We start from the raw sequence: 26,213 nt of genomic DNA on the forward strand, positions 1-26,213 counted from the left end.
GGTTGGGGGGGGGGTCAGCGCACAGTTCCGGTGCAGATTCAGTCTATGGAGAAAGAAAGCGTTAACGGAAACTGAACCTGGAAAAGGGGGGGAGGGGGACCTGCTACGGGGCGGAGGCTACAGGCAGCTGTAGCCAATCAGCTAATCAAGCAGGCTGCCTGCAGCCAATGAAAGGAGAGGCTGGGATCAACCCAGACAGGAACTGTAGGCGGGGAAGGGAGGACGAACGAAGCAAGAAAGGGGAGAGAACTCGATCTAACTAAGGGGAAAGAAAACCTAACAGCGAAGGAGAGGGCAAGAGAGAAGGTAAAGCGCGGACTGGAATAAAACACGGGGGGGGGGAACACTCCCGAGGGATTTCCCCCGGCTCGAGAGGGCCCTCGCCTGCAGGGCTTGGCGCCTCTGCACACACACGGCAGAGGGGTGGATGGGGGTCTCTCGTCCCGGGGGGCATCTGAGGAGAGAAAAGCACACGGAAGGGGAGGGGGAGAGTGCTGCAGCACCTGTGGGTGCTAGGGAGGGAGGGAGGGAGGGAGGAGGAGGAGGATCCTCAGACGGTGGCCCTGCAGGACCGGGACAGCAACCGGAGTTGGTAGAGGCGGAAGTGGGTGGTGGAGTCGGCCTGGCCGTACAGCAGCCGCCGGTAGGGAGCACCGGTGGAAGGGAGGCCTGGAAGTGGTCGGGCGGGGGCGGGAGCAGCAGCCTCTTCTCACGCAGGACAGCGGCAGGGAAGGGAAGGGCAGAAAGATGCCCAGGAGCTGCTTCCCCCGTCCGGGCACTAGGATGCTCCTCCCCCAGCCAAACGCTGCAAACCTCAGAGAAAAGCCGAAGGCAAAATTTTTTTTTTTTTTTAACTTAGTAAGTAAAACAATCCCCACGGGGTACTTCCCTTTAGGAGGCACTGGAAGAGGGCTTCAGGGCATGGAGGGACACTGCCATCCAAGGGCTCTACAGCCCTGTTCACCCAAGGGCTGACCCGTGCTCTGATCCTATTTTTAAGGCTCGGGGAGCCCTGCTAAAACTCAGTCCAGAGCTGCCGGATGCACGACCACCATCTGCTGGAGGCAGAGAAATCCTGAGGAGAGGCAGGCGGCACTAGTGGTATTTATAGTAGTGCCTCGAAGCTTGTTTTTCTCTGCCTCCATCTGCTGGTGGGAGTGCATAACCCACTGGTCTGGACTGATCTGGGTATGTCCAGGAACTGAATATATGCGCTTTCCAATAAGCATTGCAGCAGTGTGGTGCCTGTACTGGAACATGTCAAGCATGCATCAGATGGAACAATGTGCATTTTATGAGCCTTTATAGGCCAAAACCCCAACTTATGCACAATTTTAAACTGCATTTCTCTCCACATTATGCTCTTTGTTGCTTTTTTAACTAAGATCAAACCCGTTAGAATGTTATCACCTTGCAAAAGATAGACATTTCCTTCCCCCAAACATCTGCGATGGACTGCAGTAGATGATATTGGGTAATAGAATGGATGTATTTATATACTAGGGACTTTGACATTTTCCTGTTTTCATCAAGTGCAAAAGATGTTGAAAAGCACCTGATGTATAGTTAGACATTTCTCTCCTAAAATGAGAGAAAAACTAGCTCTGGATTTGCAAATAAGCTAGATAATCATTTTTGCTCATACTTTACATATGTTATACAATACTCATGCAGCTTTTTCAGGTAGACAAGCAGCTGAATTAGCCATGCTCTCTGGAACATCCTCCCGTCCTGTAGGTGGCAGAGCTCTCAAAGTCTTGCTATAGTGTGTGTGTGCGCCTGTTTGGCACCTCCTCCTCCCCTCTGCAGAGTTTCCTCGGTCCGTTTTTTTCCGTGAGCCTGACAGCACATGGAGCTCTCGGTCTCAGAGTTTTTTTCTGAGAGAAAAGTTTGATTTCTAAAAAATTTTTAGGGCTAAAACCCTTTATAGTAGTTAGACTACATGCCTGTCACTCACTGACAGGCATGTATTCTGTTACATATGTCTGGGGCCCCAGCATGAACAATCTACTTGTGCTGACTGCGGACGGATGTCCCCCAGAGCACAAAGGCAAGGAGCAGCAAAAATTGAGGAGTTAAGATCCTATCGCAGCTCTTCTTATGCCCCCCCTCAGAAGAGTTGGCTAAATCCTCCCCCAGGGCCGCACCGAAGGAGTCGACTCGGCTGCATGCGGCGTCTGTGGGATATTCGGCGTCGATTGCGCCGATCAAAAAGATACCTTCCAAGCAGGTACGAGAAGCAGGCGACGCAGCTGGGGCGTCAAACATCAATTGCGTTGAAAGGTGCCAGTGTGTCTATCGGCACTGGCGCTTCAACGCAGTATCAACGCCACAACGCAGCCGGCGCATCGATGCATCTAAATCAAGCCATGCTTCGGGTTTGAAGCATGGCCATTCCTCCTCGACGCACTATGGAACCAGCGCAGCATAAAAAGCATTCAGACTCGACTCCATCGATGCATAAAAGTCTAAAACCACCTAAAAATCATGTCTCAGGACATAAAAAATGGAGGGAACCTTCTCCTTTCTTATTGTTGATGAAGACCCTATATCTCATCTTTCTGGCTCCTCTTTACCATCTCTCCATTCAGAGCAAGAGGAACCCTTGTTTAAGAAACCTCACAAGTCTTTCAAAGATACTGACAGACCTGCTAAACACCCTATACCTGCCCCTCAGGAAACACCACCAGCTAGACAGCCTCAACGAGTTCTAGCATCCTAAGCGATGTCCCAAATTTCCCTAATTCTGGCACAATATCTAGCGTCAATGGCTGACACAGATCATCCTGAAGACCTGCCACAATCAGAAGAACCCCAGTTGCTTGCAGGAAGCCCCACTCGGGAGCCGGCACCAACCTCACCCTTACCACCACCACCACCACAAGATGTTTCATCAGCTACATCCTCTCCCAGTTCTTCTACAGGATATCCTGAGGACCAATCAGAATTGAAGTATAGAATACATAAATCGTTCTATTATTCTCATTTGTAATTACTGCATGCATCAGAGGTAGTGGAATCCGCGATGCAAAAAGCTCACAAATCAAGGCTTCATTCAAACACGCCTCCAGGTCGAGATAAAAAAATACATGGACGACTTTGGAAAACGGGCATATTGGTCTGGCATGCTCAACGCCAGAATTAGCAACACCAATTTGCAATAACTCAACATTTTTTGAATGTTTGCAAGCCTTAAAACCAAAGCTACAGGCAGTCTCGCCTGGAAGAAGGAATGCGACATCTCATACGCACTGTGTATGAAGGATTCAAAACCTCAGCAAAGTCTATAGGAAATGCTATTGCCGCCAGGAGAATAGCATGGCTCAGAGCCAGTGCTATAAGGGAGGATGTACAAGAGAAACTGGCAAATCTTCCATGTCTGCCTGATAATTTATTTGGCGATCACTTTAAAGATACCGTGGAGCAGAAATAGGCAGTGCAGTCATTAACTACGCCTATTCCTTTCTCTTATTACAGAAGTTACTATCAGGGTTACAGAAATACAGAAATATTAAACAAATACTTCAGTTCTGTGTTCACTAAAGAAGACCCTGGAGAAGGACCATCTCTACACAACAAGAAACTGGAGGGAAGTGGAATAGATGAAAATCCTTTTACAGTAGAAAATGTATGGGAAGAGCTAAAGAATCTGAAAGTGGACAAAGCCATGGGGCCTGATGGGATTCATCCAAGGATACTGAGGGAGCTCAGAGATGTGCTGGCGGGACCGCTGTGCGACCTGTTCAATAGATCCCTAGAAACGGGAGTGGTGCCGAGTGATTGGAGAAGAGCGGTGGTGGTCCCGCTTCACAAGAATGGGAACAGAGAGGAAGCTGGTAACTACAGACCGGTTAGCCTCACTTCAGTGGTGGGAAAAGTAATGGAGTCACTGTTGAAAGAGAGAATAGTGAACTATCTACAGTCCAGAGAATTGATGGACCAGAGGCAGCATGGATTCACCAGAGGAAGATCCTGTCAGACAAATCTGACTTTTTTGACTGGGTAACCAAGGAATTGGATCAAGGAAGAGCGCTCGATGTCATCTACTTGGATTTCAGCAAAGCTTTTGATACGGTTCCGCACAGGAGACTGGTGAATAAAACGAGAAGCTTAGGAGTGAGTGCCGAGGTGGTGACCTGGATTGCAAATTGGTTGACGGACAGAAGACAATGTGTGATGGTAAATGGTACTTTCTCTGAAGAGAGAGCGGTTTTAAGTGGTGTACCGCAAGGATCGGTGTTGGGACCGGTCCTGTTCAATATCTTTGTGAGCGACATTGCGGACGGGATAGAAGGTAAGGTTTGTCTTTTTGCGGATGACACTAAGATCTGCAACAGAGTGGACACGCCGGAAGGAGTGGAGAGAATGAGACGGGATCTAAGGAAACTGGAAGAGTGGTCGAAGATATGGCAGCTGAGATTCAATGCCAAGAAGTGCAAAGTCATGCATGTGGGGAGTGGAAATCCGAATGAACTGTATTTGATGGGGGGGAAAGGCTGATGTGCACGGAGCAGGAGAGGGACCTTGGGGTGATAGTGTCTAATGATATGAAGTCTGCGAAACAATGCGACAAGGCGATAGCAAAAGCCAGAAGAATGCTGGGCTGCATAGAGAGAGGAATATCGAGTAAGAAAAGGGAAGTGATTATCCCCTTGTACAGGTCCTTGGTGAGGCCTCACCTGGAGTACTGTGTTCAGTTCTGGAGACCGTATCTACAAAGAGACAAGGACAAGATGGAAGCGGTACAGAGAAGGGCGACCAGGAAGGTGGAGGATCTTCATCGGATGACGTACGAGGAGAGATTGAAGAATCTAAATATGTACACCCTGGAGGAAAGGAGGAGCAGGGGTGATATGATTCAGACTTTCAGATACTTGAAAAACTTTAATGATCCAAAGACAACGACAAACCTTTTCCATAGGAAAAAAAATCAGCAGAACCAGAGGTCACGAGCTGAGGCTCTGGGGAGGAAGACTAAGAACCAATGTCAGGAAGTATTTCTTCACGGAAAGGGTGGTGGATGCCTGGAATGCCCTTCCGGAGGAAGTTGTGAAGTCTAAAACTGTGAAGGACTTCAAAGGGGTGAGGGATAAACACTGTGGATCCATCAAGTCTAGAGGGCGTAAATAGAGAGGAGGCAGCAAACACTGCACGGAGCGGCAGTAGCCACTGAGGCATTCACGGAGCGGGATGCCAGTGGCCAGTGGTTGGTGTTCCACCTTCACGGAGCGGAAGGATGGAGGGCTGCTATTTCCAAAAAAAAAAAAACAAACAAGCAAACAAAACAGGGGTGGGTAAGGGGCAGGAGTGTGGCCTGCTGGTTGCGGTGGTTGCTACCCCTGATTGAGCTGGATGTTCACTAGGATGGCGCTGCTCTCTGCATTGGTGGAGGGGTGGAAGGGAATTGGGGCCGGAGGGTGCTGGAAGCCAATAGAGACGGGTGGGAGGGAGAAAAAGTGGGGGGGGGGGGGGGGGGGGGAAATGGATAAACTGCGTAGCTTGCTGGGCAGACTGGATGGGCCGTTGGTCTTCTTCTGCCGTCACTTCTATGTTTCTATATGTTACAGCAGACCACAATACCAACGCCGCCCCTTTAGGCCTTATCCGCCTTCTAGGCCAACATATTACTCTACTCTACCCCACGCCAGCAACCTTCACAAACCCAAACCTCTTGTCAGCGTCAAAGGACTCCTAGGCAAGCCAAGGCTCCTCAGGAACAAACCCAACCTAAAACTTTTCAAAGTCTTTAGAGGATCCCACACCACCGCTACCTCTGTCAGGGGCAGCTTGACGCAATTATCTGCATGGAACGATATATCAACCCACAGCTGGGTATTAAAAAATTATACAGGATGGGTACGCGGTAAACTTCCAAACCCTCTCTGTTACACCACATTTAGGGCCTCATTTTCCAGTATCGCATGCGATACCAAAAAGGGGTGTACCTTATGCTAATAAGCATGTGTATTGCAAATTGCGATATCAGCTATGCAAAAGGCTATCGCAAGTTGCACCCAGGCCTATCCTGTAAAGTGCGGCCGCGTTTACCCTGTTCCTAAGCCGCTTTTAACTCACGTTCCGGCCGCGTTAGCCCTTCCTGCGATTCCGAATCCCCTTTAACCTACTCCTACCGCGTCCTAAATTCCCCGGGCAACCCCTTCCGCCCGCGGCATGTATATTGCATGCAAACGAGCGAATTAGCTCTATTGCATGCAAACGAGCCAATTAGCTATTCCCCTAGCATCCTGTAACCCGCGCCCCGACTATCGCTACCTTTCCCTGCCGTTTTGTCGCGCGTTTAACCTGCAAACTTACCGCCTACCCTGACCCAGGCGGTAGAGGCATGGGTAAGGGTAGGTGGCAAGCTTTCCCCCAGCCCCCGCTCACCTGCCCCGGCCGCGATCATGGGTGCCGGTCTCCGTGGCAGCCCCAGTCCTCTCCCCTCCTCCCGAAGCCAAAAACAAAAAAGCTTTTTTTTTTTTGGCTTCGGGAGGAGGGCAGAGGACTAGGGCTGCCACGGAGACCGCTTTCCCCCGTGCAAGTAAGTTGCTTCGCCGCTGTCAGTCTCTGACAGCGGCGAAGCAAAACAAAGAAATCGAAAAAAAACAAAAGCAAAATAAGTCGCTTTGCCGCTTCACAGCGAAGCGACTTACTTTTGCATCCCCGATCGGACTTCTCCTGCCTAAACTTACTTTTTTGCAGGCGTCCGGTCCATTGGAAGGTATCTTCACCCCCCCTCCGGGTAAGATGGCTGCCAGCACGGGGAAAGCGGCCCCTGTGCATTCAATTGGCTGCCGTGACGCCAAACGTCGTGACGTCATGACGTGCGAGCAGGCGTCGGAGCGGGTGCCTTCGCCTGTAGCGGCGTGTGCAGAGGGACTGCATGGGTTTCTGGGGGATGTAGTCTTGCTGCTCCTCCTGGAGTCCCTCAGGCTTTGGCTGCCAGCACTTCTGGTTTTACAGGTTTTAAAAACGAGGTCTAGTTCACATTAGCTTTAAACTGTGATAATGGGGCTCCAACCCAAAAGAAGTGCCATGATGGGTCACACCGGAGTCCATGGTGCCCAGCATTGTCTCTGACTGTGGTCACAAAGACCAGGCAGACCCCCAATCATTGACCTATTTATTGAATCTGATGATGTCACCGTGAATTCACGGTGATATCACCACCAAAAATGTAATGTATCCTCTAAAAGATAAATGACCCTTCCTATTAGAAGTTTGATTTGATCTGACACTCCATTAAGCTAAGAGATAGCACACTTAAAACAAATCAAAGTATGTTTTTTCCCCAGTGCACACATATACTGTGGAATTTGGGGCCAGAAGATGTGGTGGAAGCAATTAGGAGAGCTGTGTTTAAAAAAGATTTAGACAAGTTCCTGAAGAAAAGTCCATAACCCACCGTTAGCCATGCAGACTTAGGAAAGCCATGGCTTATCCCTGCTTATGTACGAGAATTAATCCATTCTTTGGGATCCCGGACTGGTCACTGGCAGAGAGAGATAAGACGCTGGGCTTGGTTTGACCCAGGATGGCATTTCTTACCTCGTACTGCTTTATTTTGTTTGCTGTTACTTCTCAAACATTTGACCGTGGTCTCTGTCTGATGCATGAAGGGGTAAATTAGCTGGGGGGGGGATACAGAAGAAAGAGGCAATGAACAGGCAGGCAGGGTGTGGAAACAAAGTGAGAAACATTATAATCCAGGCTACTGCCAATATTTTGTACCCACCTCTGGCCTTCACCTCATGCATCTGCCAAAGTGGACTTTGGCCTTGAAAGCTCATGCCTCAATAAATGGGCGAGTCTATAAGATGCCGCCTGCCTCTAACTCTGCTACCCCTCTCACTGGTACACCATCCTCTCCCTCAGCTCACAATCACAGGGAATACCATCTGTCTCTTATCCCCCACAATCACGGTTAGTGATATTCTATCCACAAAAGGACTGGGAAAAGGAAAAAAAAACACCAGACTGAGGATTAAACCTTCAGGGCCTGAGGAGAGTGCGCCGATAGCTGCAGCTCTCTCCCTGGTGTCTCCTCCATGCAGTTTTCCAAACATTATCTTAGTTTTCATTCTGACTTAGTTTTAGTTGTTTCCTAGTAGCAGAACTATACCAGAAACTGGGGAGAGAGACTATCCTGTTTACTTTCCTTTTAACCCCATAGCCCCCGGCTTCTCAAAACCCCTTAAGAGGATAAAACTTAGATTTTTTTCCTCACAGTGCAGTGCATTAATAAAGATTAAGCCTCTGGTCCTGAAAATAACTTGGTCTCTGCTTCCGTAAAACATTCAGATCCTCCACCCCTATCTTTCCCTACTATCTACATGTCAGCTGGTTAAAAACAAACAACCAACCCAAGATGGCCGATTCATCACCTAAAAAGTCTACATTTTTCATCAAGTACCCACTGTTTCACATCCTCATCAGTGTTTTCTTTGAGACGTCTTTCAAATACATTCATACAATTCTGTACCTATAAGTGAAAGGGTGGCTGGACACGGAGCACCCAGGGAATGGCTTCAGCACCCAAATCCTAGACACCGCGGCCTAGATTTCTGGCTTCTGCCATACGGTATTAAAATCTTAAATTCTAAATTAGCACCTGTGACCAGCAAACTAAGCCTTCCCTTCCATCCCCTGCCCCCAACAAGAAAGGTCATTCGCTAATAACATCATACAGTTTCCCACACAAGAAGGGGAACCGTGATATCAGCAGGGGCCAGAGTCTCCCCCCACAGCATTCTGGGACATGAAGTCCAGCTCTCCCTCGGCAAGAACCACAGCAAAATAAGAGTCAGGTGTTTCAGACAAGCCCCCATCGGGAACCACTTGGAGACTAGCGTGCATGATGTGTCAAGTTGCCCCATTTGCCAAAATAATTGCCCTCGAGGACCTTAAAGGTGATGCTTAAACCATCATACAAAAAATATATTTTATTCCTTCTTGTGAAGAAAGACAACATCGGATAGAGAGTGAATTTATTTGGGTTTTATTCCACTTTTTAAATTAAATGTTTTACATTAGAGATGACAGTAACGCACTTCAAGGATCCATTTTGGCACCATTGACGTCCGTGCTTCCCATCGACTGCTCCAGCCAAACCAAAAATATAATTTGCAGTTGTGTAGAGAGGAAAGTCACTTCCTGATCAACCACAAGACAGTAAGACAACTTGGTTTTCAAGGCCGGGAAAGCTTCTCACCGCTAGGAGCTGAGGAAAGTGGTTTCACACAAAAAGTTTTCGCATCTTCTTCGCCATCTCCTTATCGCGCTCCCGCGCCTTCTCCGCCAGTCGCCTCAGCTCCCGCCTTGCCGCGGTGTTCCCTGGCTCCAGCCGCAGCACCTCCTGCAGGTCCACGCCCGCCTTCTCCAGCTCGTTCAGGGTGGCGTGGGCCACCGCGCGGCGGTACAGCGCCTTGACGGCGCACGGCTCCCTCTCCAGCGCCTTGTCACAGTTGTGGGCGGCGTTCTCGTGCTGGCCCAGGAGTAGCTGGCAGGCGGCCAGGTTGGCGTGCAGCGCCATCTTGGTTCGGCCGTACTCCTCCCCCACCTCCGATGGGACGGCGGTCACCACGGAGACCAGGAGCCGCAGCGCCCGGCCGTAGCGTCGCGCAGCGCCCCACGCGTTGCCCTGCCGGAAGCTCTGGGTTCCCCGCTCCTTGTCAGGCTCCACTTCTCCTCAAACGTCATTTCCCACGAATCCCTGCCAGGGGTGAAGCCCGCCAGGCCGAGGGTGAAAGCACAGCCGGGACTGTATCGCGTTGGGCAGGCCCGGACTCGGCACATCTCCCCGTCCAGCATGGTCTCCAGGCACTGGTCCAGCACAGCGTCCCAGGGCACGTCACCCTCCCCCAGAGTCAGCTCTGCCCACTCGCCGGTTGCGCAGCGGAATGCCCCTTCCCCTGCAGGTGCCCCGCCGGCTTCCAGGTCAAGGTGCACATGGCACAGCGAGCCTTCCTTGGGTTTCTCTACGCCGGTGCCCTGCACCAGGACCGTCTTCATGAAAGTGCCATCTGGGCTGACCCAAGGGCTTGGGTCATCAGGGCAAAGGTCACTCATTTCACACTGGCTGTCAGCTCGGTCTCCGGCCTCGTGTTTGGACATTCTCGCCTCAATGAGATGATCCCCCTGGGAGGGATTTTTCGGGCATGGCAAAGATGCAAACGCAGAAATTTCTAAAAACACCACCACCACGATTCTTCAACCCTGGAACCTACTGTAGGAAGTATCAGAAAACTCAATCGTGGGTTTTGGTTTTTTTTTCCAAACTTGGACCCTTCAACAGAAAGTTCTAGAAACTACGATCACACAACTCAGTCCTGGAGGCTTCCGTGGAAGATTCTGGATGCTTCGCCTGGTGCCTCGCTGCAGATCAGGAAACTTCAGACGCATCTGAGGGAAATCAAAGAAGTGAATTCACATAAACATTACACACAACCCTTCCTCACCTCCCCCTCTCCCAGAATCCAGCAGAAAAATTTAAGATTTAATCAGTTTCACCACCGCAGAAGAAGCTAAAGCAGGAGCCTTGTTAAAATAAAAATTCCCACAAAAAAACAGCTTTATAAACCTTAAAATAGCATCTTGATTTTTTAGAAAGATGTTAAATCTGCTGGTGTTTACCTCCAAGTCAAGTGATTTAAACACAATTTTCTGTTATTTTTAAGGTTCGAAGTTTCCTCATACTGCTTTTGGCCTCCAGCTCAGCTAGAAGCAAGACAGAGATCCAGCCCCATGATGAACCTTCATTCACAGTTACCCAGGAATTCCCCCGTTTTCTATCCCCTTTCCAATTGACCTTAATCCAATTACTGCAGCAGCCAGGGCCCACGCACTGAGGGGGTTCCTGCCTGACCTAAATCTGGCCACTAGGGCTCGCTATTGCACAATGATTAAAACATCCTCTCCTTCAGAGATGGTTGGTGGGGGACAAAGCAGAGCCTCTCTCAGCCCCAGCAGCATCTCCAGACCCATCCAGCCTGAGGAAGCGGAAAACCTGGGACCGGAACCAGGCTCTGGTCACGCTTCACATGCACTATTTCCACTGTGCCGACCCTGGGCTTGGAAACTTGAAGAGTGGCCAAGTGATTTGAAGTCAAGATTCAGTGCAAAATCAGGCATTCAGGCTGCAAAAATCAAATGCACCCATACACAAGGTGCACCCACTAGGACAGAGACCTCGAGGTGATAGTGCCCGAGGACCTGAAGGGAGCAATGCAACGAGGTGGCATGGGATACTGGGATGTATAAATATGCAATAAAGTGCGCCCAGCCTAACGAGTGGCTGGACGCACATTTTGGATGTGAAGAGGAACCACAATCAACAGTACAGCTACTGCTTGTGTTGATGCAGAATTTTTAAAGAATGTAACGGTTCGATAAAAAAAAACATTTTCTGGACACACAGTATACACGCTCCAGGCCGATTTCGCCCTTTGCTATTGTGCGTGTATACCGTGCGTCCAGGAAAAGGTTATAATGGATTTATTTCATTAATGCTCTAGTTGATAGTGTTCTCTATGGTTCGTATCGAGCGCCCGTAGTAATAAGCGCACAGCCACCTCTCCTGGGCGTTAGGGACGCACAATTTCTCCCTAGCGCATCCTTTGTAATGCAGCAGCTCATTTTAACTTAGCATGGGGCACCCAGGAGAGGTGGCTATGCGCACGGTAGGAAAACGGGTACTCGATACCGGCTCCTGTTTTACCGCACATCTAACTGCATCGGCCTGAGAGAGGCGGTAATGCCCCCCCTGTACAGGGTGTTAGGAAGCAAACCATGCCCAGTCCTGAAGGCCACAGCTCTGGAAGGAGACAGACAAGCCAGCGACAGCCCAGATTGTGACCACCAAACAGTGATGATTAAGGATCTACATATATGTGTTCCATAGAGGAGGGGAGGGATATGATACATACATTCAAATATCTCAAAGACATAAATCAGGGGGGGTCTGTGCCTGATCTGAGGGAGGGAGTCCCCCTGAAGCTCTGAACTGAGGGGGAAGGGGAAGAGGGCCGCTGCCACCACCGGAGCTCCGATGAGCCAGGACCCACATCCAAAAATATTTCTTCGGGGAAAGGGTGGTGGGTGCCTGAAACGTCCATCTGGGGGAAGTGGCAAAAAAAAAAAGTCCCATAATTCAGGAAAGCCTGGAATAAGCAGACAGGATCTCTACACGCGAATAAGTGAGGGGAAAAGCCAGAGATAGACCTGGAGTCTCCTGTGCCTGCTATCAGATGCTTACGGGTCTGTGTTTCTGTGAATTTATTATTTTTTTAAACATGTTGCAGTCACATCGGTACACACAACATAAGAAATTGCCATGCTGGGTCAGACCAAGGGTCCATCAAGCCCAGCATCCTGTTTCCAACAGAGGCCAAACCAGGCCACAAGAACCTGGCAATTACCCAAACACCAAGAAGATCCCATGCTACTGATGCAATTAATAGCAGAGGCCATTCCCCAAGTTAGCGCTCCCCTCCACCATGCCGTGCCTCACCTTCTCCACATCCCGCTCCGTGGCCGGGCTGGGGTAGGGGGAGCTGCAGAAAGTGCACGCAGCCCCATGCATCACTTACACAACGCAGAGATCTCGCACACCCCAGGCACCATGCATGCAGACTCGCACGTTACAGGCACCCACCGTGCAAGCACAGAAATCGCCCGCAGAGGCACCGCGTGCAAATCATTAGTTATACGTCCACTCTGCAAGTTCACAGCCCGCAGACATAGCAATCACACTTTACACTTACGTGCACCGCATGCACACACACCGAATCACGCTTCCCACGGCGGCAAACCCTGAAACCATCCCCTATATGCACAGGAGTATTTTCGGCCTTTCACAGACGTCACTTCCTTAGCGACAGACGCACCTTCCTTCCCAGGCTCTGCACCCACCTCCCTAGCGACCGCCCGGGGTCACGTCCCCGGCCCCGGTGTGCAACGTGGAAAACCCGGTCCCCTCGCCAGCATGGCAAGGACTACAGGTCCCAGCATGCACTGCGGTGAAAACGGCCTTTCCTGAGCCTGGGGCCGGATTGCACTTGTCAAGAAGAATGCAGAAAATCCTGAAAAAAAAACAAACAAACAAACAACCCCCCCCCCCCCCCCCAAATAAAGAGGAAAAACTTTTTTTTTTCAGGCTCCTGAGCCCTGCAGCAGCCGCAGAGGGCAGGAAGGACTGAAGGGGGGAGAGGGGCACCTGAGCCCCAGCCCTGGGAGAAGAAGACCCCCACCCCAGGGCCCACTGGCCTGTATCCTGCCACTGAGCTGACCCCAGGAAAAGCCGCTTTTAATGGCATGCGTTGACCTCCACCCTATAGTTTATATATTTTTTTTTTTTTAGGGAGGGAAACCAGGGCTGGATCAGTCTGTGCTGAATAAACCTGGTCAGAGCAGGCCCGGATACCCCGCTGCACTCATTCCCGGAGTTATCTGAGGGTCAGGATGAAAGAAAACAGAAAAGCAAAAGGCCAGAAAGCGAGAGGGGAAGAACTACAAACCCCAGAACTCCTTGGCCCAGTGGCTCCGCCCCCTCCCGGATACTTACATGACAGTCCCTGTGTTAACTGGGGTGTGGTAAAGGCAAACAAGAGAGCGAGACAGGAGACTGACAAAGCCCTGCAGATCTACTGCTGCAGCAACATGGTCTGATTAATCATCAATGGTGAGAAATTAGTGCCGTAGCAGTTTCATTATGATGTCATGATTGATTTTATTGGGGGGGGGATGAGAGGAAGGCGATTTGAGGGGCCCGGAGGAAATTTTTTATTTATTTATTTACTTATTTATTTTGATTTCCTGAGTTGATCAACATGGCAGGCGCTGTGGTCTTCTTATTCCAGCCCATGGGGGAGCTTCCTTTCCATACAGATGTTCTCTTATTTCTGTAAGAGTTTCTTGCTCAGAGGAGGGACGACTGCAGAAGAGGCCGATTGTTTTTTTTGAGGAGGGGGGAAGGGGTTTGGCTCCTTTGTACCCCTCCAAAAGCTGTCGGGCTAGCAGTTTTTTTTAAGCTGGCATCTACCACAAACGTATGAATGGGGAGCTCCCCCAGGCCCTCTCTGCATTCGTTATAAGAGCACCGCTTGCCTGCCTTCTCGGGATCCCAGGAGGGCTTTGATTTGGGGGACCCAGTTTTTATTAGGCTGAGGAAGTACGGTCACTGACCCATCTCCTCCCAAAACTCCAGTCACAGGTTTTCCAGGACTGTCTTTTATTTAAAGACGAGACCAGTGTTTTCCTGGACTATTTTTGTACCCTTTGAGGGTCCTTGACTTCTTCGCACTTTGCCGTTTAAAAGTGCGGAGAACCAGGCCACCCTCTGTTTTCTTTCCTCCCCATTCCTCTCCATGGATCTTTCATCCAATAATTCTGTATCTCTCCCTCTCTCTCCCCCCCCCCGCAGCCTGCCGCTATGTGGCCCGGAAGATCTCTTCCAGCCATCGGAGACGGGAGGCAGAGGAGGCATCCTCGGCTATAAAAACATCCTACAGTCTGGCAAAAGGTGAGCCTTGTACCCCTCCCCACTCCCGATATCCTCAGCGCCCTGTGCCCCCCCCCCCCCCGAGACTGCCACCCTTTCTCCGCAACCCCTAATCAGCCCGGATCGGCAGGGGCCAGCTGCTCCCCAGTTTGGGTGACAGGCGTGGTTCTCACTCAGGCTTAGGGATGCCTTGCGAATCAGGCTGCAGGCCTTCAGGAAGGAACCAGGGATGTACAATATTTTATTTAGAACAAGCAGAAGACTAAAGGTTTCTCCGCACGTAGAACGCAAGCTGGATTTTGTCTGGAAGCATTCTATGTTTTTTCAAAGTCCTTTACCTTCTTATTCTTATTCTCCTCCCTCCCACCCTGCCCCCTTCCTTCCATTTATCCATCCTGCCCTCTCCGTTCTGTCCTCTTCATCTCAACCATTCCCTCTTATCCATCCACCCTCTGCCAAAGACAGTAATGTACATATATAAATATTTTTTTGTAGGTGAGAGGAGAGTAGTGATGAACGAGCCGGCACTGCTAGGGTCGGCGCCATCTGATCCCGTGCCGGGGCCACGGTCGGAGCAGGCCATCCAGAGGTGCGGCACCCGAAGTTAAAAGGTCGCCGGGCAGGGTGGTGGGTAACTCCATCCTGCCCCCTTCGTCCACCGTCCTGCCTCACACTCTCCCTCTCTGACCACAGCATGAAAAACGTTTTTTGTTTTTGTTTGTGTCCCCCCAACGGCGAGAGAATGAAGGCCTAGCTCAGCAACTCCCAGCCACCGGGGAATGAGCAGGCCGGAGGCAGGGGTTCACCGCTTGCTGTTGCAAACCAGTGCTTAAGAAAATAAAAGATATATTTAAAACCCATCCAACGAGCGTGTCTGGTAAATTCATCGGAGCTCCTCAGCCTTCGTGCGAGCGTCCCGGGGTGAAAAGCCCCGCTCCTGGGCCAGCAGCTGCTCCTAAGACAGGGCCGTGGTGTTCACCCTGGAGGAAGGTAACCAGCGTGGTCAGGGCAATCTTGGGGGGGGGGGGCCAAAGGAGCCATTTTTGTCCTGAGTGGTGTCCGCCAACAGGAACCCTGGAGTCTCTGGGGAACGGTCCCAGACGAAACGCCATCCCAAAGTGCAACAGGCGATCAGGAATTACCCCCACGCGTAAGCATGAGCCACAGCCTTCTGACGAGGGCCCCTCCCCTCCCCTGCGGCAACCCCCACCGTAAAGGTTGGGTTTCCTGCCTAAGCCGCACGGGGGGAGGGGTTTTGGGAACAGGCCAAAGGAGGAAGCACGGGCGGAGGGTGGGCGAAACGCCTTTGAGGGCGGGAGAAAGACGGTAGCAGAAGTCGGGAAAGCCCGGGACAGGCCCCAAGGATGGGAAGTGAATGTGCGAGGGGCACGACTTTGCACTAGGGACGTAATCTCGGGCAGCCGCACCAGAGGTTGTCTGCCGTCAGATTAAAAAACGGAAAAGCTCATTCTACAAATCCCACTGTCTCAAAAAGCAGCAGCTGCACCCGGAAAAAGGTACAGAGAAGGGCAGCAGAGAGGATCAGGGGGTCTGGAACAGGGCCCCATGTCAGGAGGGGCGACAGAGCTCTGCAGCCTGGGGAAGAGACGCCGGTACGGTAGATCAGAAACGCCCGGAGGTGCAGGACAGGGACCTAACAGGCACCACCCCGTACCGTTTCACGCCCTGTGCAGTTAACCTGTCGGACTCGCTTTCCGAGGAATAGGGTCGAAGCAATGGGGTGTACCTGCCTTCAAAGAGAGGGAGTGAAGGAATTTGGGGAAGAGTTCAAGGATAGAACCAGGCCTGATTTTCAAAAGCATTTGTACACTTAAAACTGGATTTTGCACGTGTAAATGCACTTTACCTGTGAAAAAAAGTGTGGGCTTTTGAAAGTTGCTACAACCTATGCCATTGAATTTTCCGTAGGTGTTACCCATGTTTATGGGGGTTAAACCTACTAAGGGCATCCTAAGACTGGAGCAGATGTGGCTAGTACCACAGCCCCAGCTGTGGCCAGGACGATGCCAGCAGCCAAGCCTTGCTCATGCGGCACAGGACGCCGCCCTGCCCTCCGGCTCTCCTCAGGCTCGCTCCCGAAGGACGTCTTCCATCTTAAAAAGAAGACAGCCCCGGCGCCTTCTGATGACATCATCGGCAGTCCACGCCATAAGCTCCTTCCGAGAGCATCTGATGCCCTCTGCCACGGGGGTGGCCTGCCTGGTAGCAATGCACGTTGCTGCAGCGTTCCTGTGTCTCCCGGCTTGTTCCTATGCTCCCGATTCTTGACTCTGCCACCAGCCTTGCCGCGTCAAACCGTCTCGTCCAGGGTCTTCGTCCGCTTTCAGCCCGACTTCCGGATTCTGACCTTTTGCTTGGACCTGACCACGATTGCCCTCATGCCTGGACCTGACCTCGGTCTGTTTCTGACTCCTGCAGTCTGTTGCCTGTCCTGACCCCTTGGACTCTTCCTGACCAGACCGACCTGGGGACTCACCTAAGGCCTGCCGGCCACCAGAACCCTAAGGGCTCAGCTTGTGGGCGAAGGAAGCTGGTATAGGTGAAGCTCCAGCTCGTCCCGCTGCAGGGCACAGTTCGCCAGCTGTCAGCCCATCAACTTCGCCACAGCAGTAAGGGCTCACCCCCTTACGGCAATATGGCCGTAAAACAAGAGGCAAGCCAATTTAGTCAATGCAAGCTAAAAACAGGACGGCAGACATGGACCGTTCAGCCAATCTAGTCTGCCTGTCCACACTATTAATACAAATAATTAAGAGGTCCACAAGACCGGAGGAGACAAAACGAAGGAACTGATAAGTAATTAGACAACAGCAAATCTGTAACGTCTGCCGGTGGAAGGCTTGCCCTGGGACTGGCAGCACTCCCCCGGGAACACGGACGGCCTGAAGGCCGCCATCACGCTGCTGAGCTCACCAGATCCCCGGCCCCCTAGGCGTGCGTGCGGCTCAGTGCCTTTTTGAAGATCCCGCGGCAGGAAAGGAGGCTGCCAGCGGGCACCAGTGACATCACGTGACCGAGCGTGAAGGCCACGCCGCGCTCCCTAATCTCGCAGCCGCAGCAAACGGGTTCCGCTTGCTTACTGCAGTGCGTGTTGCTCCAGCGTTCCGGATCCAGCCTTGTTCCTGTTCCTGCCTCGTCCGTCCTGCCTCCAGCAGCGCCCTGTCTCTGCCATTCACTCGCCCGCCTTGGTACTGACCTCTGCCGTGGACCTGGACTACTCTTCTGCCTGCAGCTGGCCACTGACCTCTGCGTTGAACCTCGACTACGTCCTGCTCGCTGACTTGCCTCGACCCTCGCCCCGACTCTGGTAACCGCCTGACCACCGCCTGCCCTGACCTTGACCTATCCTTTCCTGATGGCCCCTGCGGGACTCTCGCCTGAGTGCAGGCCCTTGGAACCCAAAGGCTCAGCCAGTGGAGAACGGGGCTGATAGAGGTGAAGGTGCAGCCTCGTCCCAGCCCCAGGAGGGTCAGTCAGGCGTGAGGCTAATAGGTTTGCCTTCCAAGCTGCGTCAACTACGCCGCCCCACAGAGGTCCCACTATCATTACAAATTAAGAGTAAATAAGCAAAATGGAGCTCAACTCAGTTCATCAGGGATGGAGTCAGGCACTGGAGCTACTATTTATTTATTTATTTTTTTTTTTTTTTAAGAACTGAATTGGGTCCAAAAAAATCTTCTACACAACTCTGCACTCAGCGGGGTTATCGCAATGAAAATGAACAGCCCGGCTTGGAAACTGAAATACAAAGCCAGAAGCTCCCCCCCCCCCCACCTCAGTCTGCGTCAAGCGCAAGGCATCTGGGAAGAGCCTGACCCTGGACAGTTCAAATTTTCAAACGTCCTTTACCCAGGTCAATAGGAGGTCCAAAACCTCCCGCCCCAGGGCCCTTAGGGGGTCAGCGATGCCGGTAATTGTACCCACGGGAAAAGCAGGCAGGGTCAGAGGTCAGGGGAGGCAACACCGCACCTAGATTTTGCATTCTCAAAATTATATGCATTTGTTTTTGTGAGGAAAAACCTACCCCTCGGGGGGGGGGGGGGGGGGGGAACAAAAAACAGGTACAAATCTCCACGGTGCTCTCTCCCAAGGCAATTTTCAAAGGGAAGGTAAGTGCAGATTTTCCCTTTGAGAAATGGTGCAAAAGTCCACAGGGAGAAGTAACTGCGGCCTTTGCAACCACCCACAGACATTTGAATATTACCCCATAACCCCCCCCCCCCCAAAAATTTGATTTTGAAAGAAAAGCTTCATAAGCCATTCCTTATCAGGCTCCAAAATGCACGGTCGTCATCAATTTAGGCAGAGAGGTGGAGGCACCAACAGATAAAGGCTTGTGCTGCAGGAGAAACGTGAAGAAGAGAAATACGGGGCTGTGGCAAGAGAGAAGGCAAGATATTCCTGTGGCACAGACCCACCTTCAACCAGAAATCGATTTTTTGCAGGAGGTGCTTTCATTTTGAAAATGACGCAGAAGCAATCAACAACATCAGTCATTTCGTTTCATTTTCAACACGAAATGACAGAAACAAATGGAATTTCATTTTGCTTTCTGTTGAGGCGCATGCTGAAATGAGATGAACAAAAAATGAAAAACAAACAAAAAAAAAGCTTTCACTGCATGAAGCTAAACTACTTTATGCCCGAAATAGTATTTAACTACATGCATATTTCTAGAGCAGCAGAGAGAATTTCGAATAATCTTCACTCTTTGCAAATTAACTAAATCACCTTGAACAAGTGCCATTGTAAAAGATGGATAGTCTTCTGGTTCCAGCTGGCCACATCCAGCGTAATAGAGCAAAATGTCCTTCTGTTGAGAGTCCACTTTAACTTTCTAAATTGAAAATATTCCCTTTCCTGGCTGGTGATTCAGGAAGAAGCTTTCTCTTTAAATCAAAGATGACATGCCGTGAAATCTCCATAGTAACCTTAGAAGAGGCCTACGGGAGCCTGTAACTCCGGCCCTCCAGGCGCAAAAGCCTGGCTCCCAGCCTTGGCAGCAAGTCATCGTTGTGCATCGTGCCCCACCGCCCACGCTGTGGGTCCCTCTCTCCCAACCGCAGGGTTTTCCCCCAAAACTTGCTGGCAAATCTCTCCTTTATTCAGCTGGAGGGGGCATCTCAGCAATAGCACAGTTGGGTTGGCGGGATGGAACTGGGAGCTGCTTCTTCCATACCTGCTACCACCAGCACGTGTGCTTGGGGGGGGGGGGGGGGGCAGAGGGTTACCTTACGGAACTGCTCATATTGTCCAACTGCGGACCCCTCCTCGCCGCATGTCATCCGAGCCACACATGCGTGGAGTAGCACTTGAGCTTCCTGGAGCTGCCAAACAGGCAATACCTGTCTCCTGTGGCTTGCATGGCATCCTCAGATGGAAACAAGTCTAGGGAGGGGCCTTCAGATGTTTAGGCAGATCAAACAACAAACCAAAAATAGAAAAAGGGGGGAAAAAAAGTAGGCCTGCGGGGGGGCAAGCCTCTTTGACTGGTCCCCTTCAGCAGTGACCTGTGTCCTGGAGTGGACCTTTGAGGCAGGTGCCGACCCCCCCCTCCCCCGTTGACAGAAGGATGGGAGGGGGCCAGACGTTCTCCTCAGAGCCAGACGATCAACAGGCCCTGGAGCATCCAAGTAGTGTTCAGGCGCTCGTCTCCTTGCTCCACAGCTCTGTCCATGCACCTGGTTTCTTCCATGCAGCACCCCGCCCCCGTGCTATTGCAGTACTGAGTCACCCCCCACTGCTCAATCCTAGACCGCACCTCCACCTGGGAAGGCTCAGTGTACAGGCAGGAGGCTGTACAGGGCTCGTAGAACCTTTAAGGTCGATGGATGCCCTCCGCCCAGGACGTTGGCTCCAGAGATCCCTTGGAGAAGAAGCAGATGGGGTGAGAGGTGTGGGCATGAATGCAGACTCCTTACAGAGAAACCATCAGCCAGATAAGGGACTCGCTATCTGTTCACATTACCGTGGCATGGGGGCTTCCGGCAAATCTTGTGCCACCTGTGGAAGGGCTCGCGGCAACACACAGGGCTAGTGCGAGCCAGGCACGTTGTTGACGAGCTGCTGGTCTTGAAAGCATGGGGACCTTTCTCCTCATAAAAGGCGAGATCATCTCGTTATTAAGACCGTTCATCTAGCACCACCGCACTTTAAATGTAGATTTGAAATGGGTGGGGAGAAGTAGCATTCAGCGCAAGGGCTTCACTTACCCACAGTACAGCGCAGGCAGCAGACGCAGCAGCACGCCCCAGGCCCAGAACAGGCACAGCGCAGGCAGCAACAGACACAAACACACACTGCTCCGGCACAGAACAGGCACAGCGCAGGCACCAACAGCATGCCCACGCCACCTCAGAACAGGCACAGTGCAGGCAGCAGACACAGCACGCCCCCGGCACAGAACAGGCACAGTGCAGGCAGCAGCAGTACAAACCTTGCATACACACACACACACACTGCTCCAGCATTGCCTCACATTGTCTCTCTCTGTAGCCCACGCCCTCTCTCTTGCTCGGTGCAGCTGTGCCTCATCTGGTCCCAAATATCTGTGCCACCAGTGAGGAGCAGGAGGGGCATCAAGTCGAGCAGAGCTGCCCCAAGACAGTCCAGGCTGGATGGTGTCGGGCTGGGCGCAGGGCTCGGTGTGGTAGGAGGGGGTGAGTGATTCTCCATATTTGTGGCCAGAGCCCCTGGGGACAGGACGGGACGCGCCCCCCCCCCCCCCCCCATTTCAGGAAAATCCTTAAAAGCAAAGTCTGGCCCTGAGAAACAGAGTTTAGAAGGGGCTTCTCTGCCTGTAAAAACGTCAGGATAGGAACCAAAGCCCGGTGCCTGCGCACCAATGTAGCAAAGAAAGGGAAAGAAAATAGAAATATTTGAACACGTAACGCGAGAGTCTGCGCGCGGCTATAAAACGTGTTCCCTTCTTCTCTGCCCTCCTGAGGCATCAGATCTGCTAATGCAAGAGCCCCCTTTATTTATCACTTTTATAAGCCATCAAATCTGTAAAACAATCTTAAACAGTGTGCAATAGTTAAAACAAAAACAATGGAGCATAAAATTACACACATATAAAACCCTTATGTTAAATAAAAAACACAATTAAATTAAAATACAAGAGGTAAATAGCATCCCTCCTCCCCCTCCACAACACACACAGCCCAGGAGGAGGACACAACTGTCAAAAAGGCATGGGGGGGGGGGGGCGTGAGGAGCTGTCACAGCGGAAAGCACCTCCGACAAATCCCAGGAGGAATGGAGAGGGGGCGTCCAGGATGGATCGGGAAGAGGAGGAGAAAATGCCGCCAAGAAAGGGAGGGGCTCACCAGGGCCGGTGCCAGGGGTGAGCGAGAAGGGTGACCACCCTGGGCAGCAAGTCGGGGGGGTGGGGGGGGGGGGGGGGAGGAAAGAGAGGAAGCAGAGGCACCGCGTCACCCCTTTTGAGTCAGCCCGGGGCACGGTTTAGTCCAGCGACTGCCCCCATGCTCGCCACTCAACCCCCCCCCCCCCCCCCAGAAAAAAAAATTAAACAGGAGGAGCATCTGATACCCTTTTTTTTTTGGATAGCACCCCACTTAATGTCACGCACCGCATAATATCACATCCTATTTATTGCCAAGTCTGGCTAAACGTCATATCCAAAAGTTAAACATCTCGTGCCGTACGGCGTCACGCCATCGACGCGCACACCCCCACGGAAAATCCATAATTGGTCTGGTTCCCTAGGGCAGTGGTCCCCAACCCTGTCCTAAGGGCCCATCAGCCAGTCGGGTTTTCAGGATCTCCACAATGAATATGCATGAGAGAAAATTTGCATACACTGCCTCCATAACATGCAAATTTGTGGAGATCCTGAAAACCCAACTGGCTGGCGGGATGCCAGGACAGGGTTGGGGACCACGGCCCTAGGGAGCCCAGAACGAACTGATGACATCACGACGACTTCACCACCCAAACCATGTGGCCAGCGTGATGTCATCAGTGGCAGGTGACAAGTAAAGTGCGGCCGCGTTTACCCTGCTCCTAAGCCGCTTTTAACTCACGTTCCGGCCGCGTTAGCCCTTCCTGCGATCCCGAATCCCCTTTAACCTACTCCTACAGCGTCCTAAATTCCCCGGGCAACCCCTTCCGCCCGCGGCATGTATATTGCATACAAACGAGCGAATTAGCTCGATATTGCATGCAAACGAGCCAATTAGCTATTCCCCTAGCATCCTGTAACCCGCGCCCCGACTATCGCTACCTTTCCCTGCCGTTTTGTCGCGCGTTTAACCTGCAAACTTACCGCCTACCCTGACCCAGGCGGTAGAGGCATGGGTAAGGGTAGGTGCAAGCTTTCCCCCAGCCCCCGCTCACCTGCCCCAGCCGCGATCATGGGTGCCGGTCTCCGTGGCAGCCCCAGTCCTCTCCCCTCCTCCCGAAGCCAAAAACAAAAAAGCTTTTTTTTTTTTTTGGCTTCGGGAGGAGGGCAGAGGACTGGGGCTGCCACGGAGACCGCTTTCCCCTGTGCAAGTAAGTTGCTTCGCCGCTGTCAGTCTCTGACAGCGGCGAAGCAAAACAAAGAAATCGAAAAAAAACAAAAGCAAAGGCAAAAAGTAAGTCGCTTCGCCGCTTCACGGTGAAGCAACTTACTTTTGCATCCCCGATCGGACTTCTCCTGCCTAAACTTACTTTTTTGCAGGCGTCCGGTCCATCGGAAGGTATCTTCACCCCCCCTCCGGGTAAGATGGCTGCCAGCACGGGGAAAGCGGCCCCTGTGCATTCAATTGGCTGCCGTGACGCCAAACGTCGTGACGTCACGACGTTTGGCGTCACGACAGCCAATTGAATACCATCAAATAAAAGAGAAGATAATCTTTGTTTAATGGCATCATTACAGTGAACTGTCTGAGTGAATCATCAAATCTCTGGAATGGGTGGAATTGTTCTTGTAGCGTGGGGCATTTACAAACAAACAAAAAAAAAAAGATCTGGAAGGGATAGATTACTGAAAATGTGCAGGTTCCGATCATTCTGAAATCCCTCCAGGATCAGAGCTGACCATCCCTGCCCCCCCTACCCGGGAGAAGCAGGAGGACAACATTTCTGCAGCCGTCTTCACTGCAACTAAGCACTTTTTCTAAAGAGACAGCAGGAACAGCGAAAAGGAAACCAGAATTCGGGGGGGGGGGGGGGGGGGGGAATCCAGAGGCGAGGAAGGCAAAGGAAAAGCAGTCTACCCAATCAATAAGAGGAAAAACGATACAACTTTCTGCAAATGTTAAAGGGGAAAACAGGGGCAGGACCTTCTCTCACAGCTTGACTTGTGTGTGGTTTTGAAGACTAGCAGTGTTGCCAGGTTTTCATGAAAGAACAAGCGCTTTTTTCCAAAAAAACAAGCCCAAAAAAAGCCCAAAACACATGAGATTGAAACTTTTTATTTTTTTATAGCAGTTAATGCCCTCACATACTCATACCCCTCTCCCCAGCCCCCTCCCAGCACATCTCTGGCCCCCCACACTCATTCCCACCTCCGTAACCCTCTCCGAGCACATCTCTGGCCCCCCACACTCATTCCCACCTCCCTAACCCTCTCCGAGCACATTTCTGGCCCCCCACACACTCATTCCCCCCCCTCCCAGCACATCTCTGGCCCCCCACACACTCATTCCCCCCCCTCCCAGCACATCTCTGGCCCCCCACACACTCATTCTCCCCCTCCCAGCACACCTCTGGCCCCCCCCACTCATTCCCACCTCCCTAACCCTCTCCGAGCACATCTCTGGCCCCCCCCACACTCATTCCCCCCCCTCCCAGCACATCTCTGGCCCCCCCACACTCATTCCCACCTCCCTAACCCTCTCCTAGCACATCTCTGGCCCCCCACACACTCATTCCCCCCCCTCCCAGCACATCTCTGGCCCCCCACACTCATTCCACCTCCCTAACCCTCTCCGAGCACATCTCTGGCCCCCCACACTCATTCCCACCTCCCTAACCCTCTCCGAGCACATTTCTGGCCCCTCACACACTCATTCCCCCCCCCTCCCAGCACATCTCTGGCCCCTCACACACTCATTCCCCCCCCCTCCCAGCACATCTCTGGCCCCCCACACACTCATTCCCCCCCCTCCCAGCACATCTCTGGCCCCCCCACACACTCATTCCCCCCCTCCCAGCACATCTCTGGCCCCCCACACACTCATTCCCCCCCTCCCAGCACATCTCTGGCCCCCCACACACTCATTCCCCCCCCTCCCAGCACATCTCTGGCCCCCCCACACTCATTCCCACCTGCGTAACCCTCTCAGAGCACATCTCTGGCCCCCCACACTCATTCCCACCTCCCTAACCCTCTCCGAGCACATTTCTGGCCCCCCCACACACTCATTCCCCCCTCTCCCAGCACATCTCTGGCCCCCCACACTCATTCCCACCTCCCTAACCCTCTCCCAGCACATCTCTGGCCCCCCACACACTCATTCCCCCCCCTCCCAGCACATCTCTGGCCCCCCACACTCATTCCCACCTCCCTAACCCTCTCCGAGCACATTTCTGGCCCCCCACACACTCATTCCCCCCCCTCCCAGCACATTTCTGGCCCCCCACACACTCATTCCCCCTCTCCCAGCACATCTCTGGCCCCCCCACACACTCATTCCCCCTCTCCCAGCACATCTCTGGCCCCCCCACACACTCATTCCCCCCCTCCCAGCACATCTCTGGCCCCCCACACACTCATTCCCCCCCCTCCCAGCACATCTCTGGCCCCCCACACTCATTCCCACCTCCCTAACCCTCTCCCAGCACATCTCTGGCCCCCCCCACACACTCATTCCCCCCCTCCCAGCACATCTCTGGCCCCCCCCACACACTCATTCCCCCCCTCCCAGCACATCTCTGGCCCCCTACACTCATTCCCACCTCCCTAACCCTCTCCGAGCACATCTCTGGCCCCCCCACACACTCATTCCCCCCCTCCCAGCACATCTCTGGCCCCCCCCACACACTCATTCCCCCCCCTCCCAGCACATCTCTGGCCCCCCCACACACTCATTCCCCCCCCTCCCAGCACATCTCTGGCCCCCCCAACACACTCATTCCCCCCCTCCCAGCACATCTCTGGCCCCCCCCACACACTCATTCCCCCCTCCCTCCCAGCACATCTCTGGCCCCCCCACACACTCATTCCCCCCCTCCCAGCACATCTCTGGCCCCCCCACACACTCATTCCCCCCCCTCCCAGCACATCTCTGGCCCCCTACACTCATTCCCACCTCCCTAACCCTCTCCGAGCACATCTCTGGCCCCCCCACACACTCATTCCCCCCCTCCCAGCACACCTCTGGCCCCCCACACACTCATTCCCCCCCCTCCCAGCACATCTCTGGCCCCCCACACACTCATTACCCTCTCTCAACATACTAACTCCTTCCCTCCTGATACCTGGCTGTAGCTGCACACTCTGGATTCCTTTGCTGTTGCTCTCCAACGCTGTGTTGCTGGCCTTCCCGTTTCGCCTACGTGCAGTGCTGGCTGGGTCTGCCCACAAAATGTGCTCCTGACGTGTGCATCAACAAGGCTTGCAGCTCCTGCTCTGATTGGCTTACTGCTGCAATATAGGGATAGGGTGCGCCTGCTATGGACAGGCTTCATCGCAGCAGCCAATCACTGTAACATGATTCAGAGCACAAGTCCCGCCCAACAAGCCCAA

At 52.5% G+C, this 26,213-nt stretch overlaps 1 protein-coding gene and 1 long non-coding RNA gene across 2 annotated transcripts; one reads left to right on the forward strand and one right to left on the reverse strand.

Moving 5' to 3' along the window:
- Positions 1–155: 155 nt before the first annotated feature.
- LOC115075875 lies at positions 156–15,357 on the forward strand. Its single transcript, XR_003852633.1, has 3 exons — positions 156–306; positions 14,420–14,518; positions 14,993–15,357. It is a non-coding gene; the product is annotated as an uncharacterized LOC115075875 (long non-coding RNA).
- Positions 8,974–26,095, reverse strand: LOC115075874 (FK506-binding protein-like). Its single transcript, XM_029576753.1, is given in 3 exon segments — positions 8,974–9,666; positions 9,669–10,401; positions 25,946–26,095. Coding segments are annotated over 2 exon segments (876 nt in total). The 5' UTR covers positions 10,114–10,401; positions 25,946–26,095; the 3' UTR covers positions 8,974–9,235.
- Between the last annotated feature and the right edge of the window lie 118 nt (positions 26,096–26,213).

This window comes from Rhinatrema bivittatum, chromosome 14, assembly GCF_901001135.1.
Source record: "Rhinatrema bivittatum chromosome 14, aRhiBiv1.1, whole genome shotgun sequence".
Taxonomy (NCBI): domain Eukaryota; kingdom Metazoa; phylum Chordata; class Amphibia; order Gymnophiona; family Rhinatrematidae; genus Rhinatrema; species Rhinatrema bivittatum.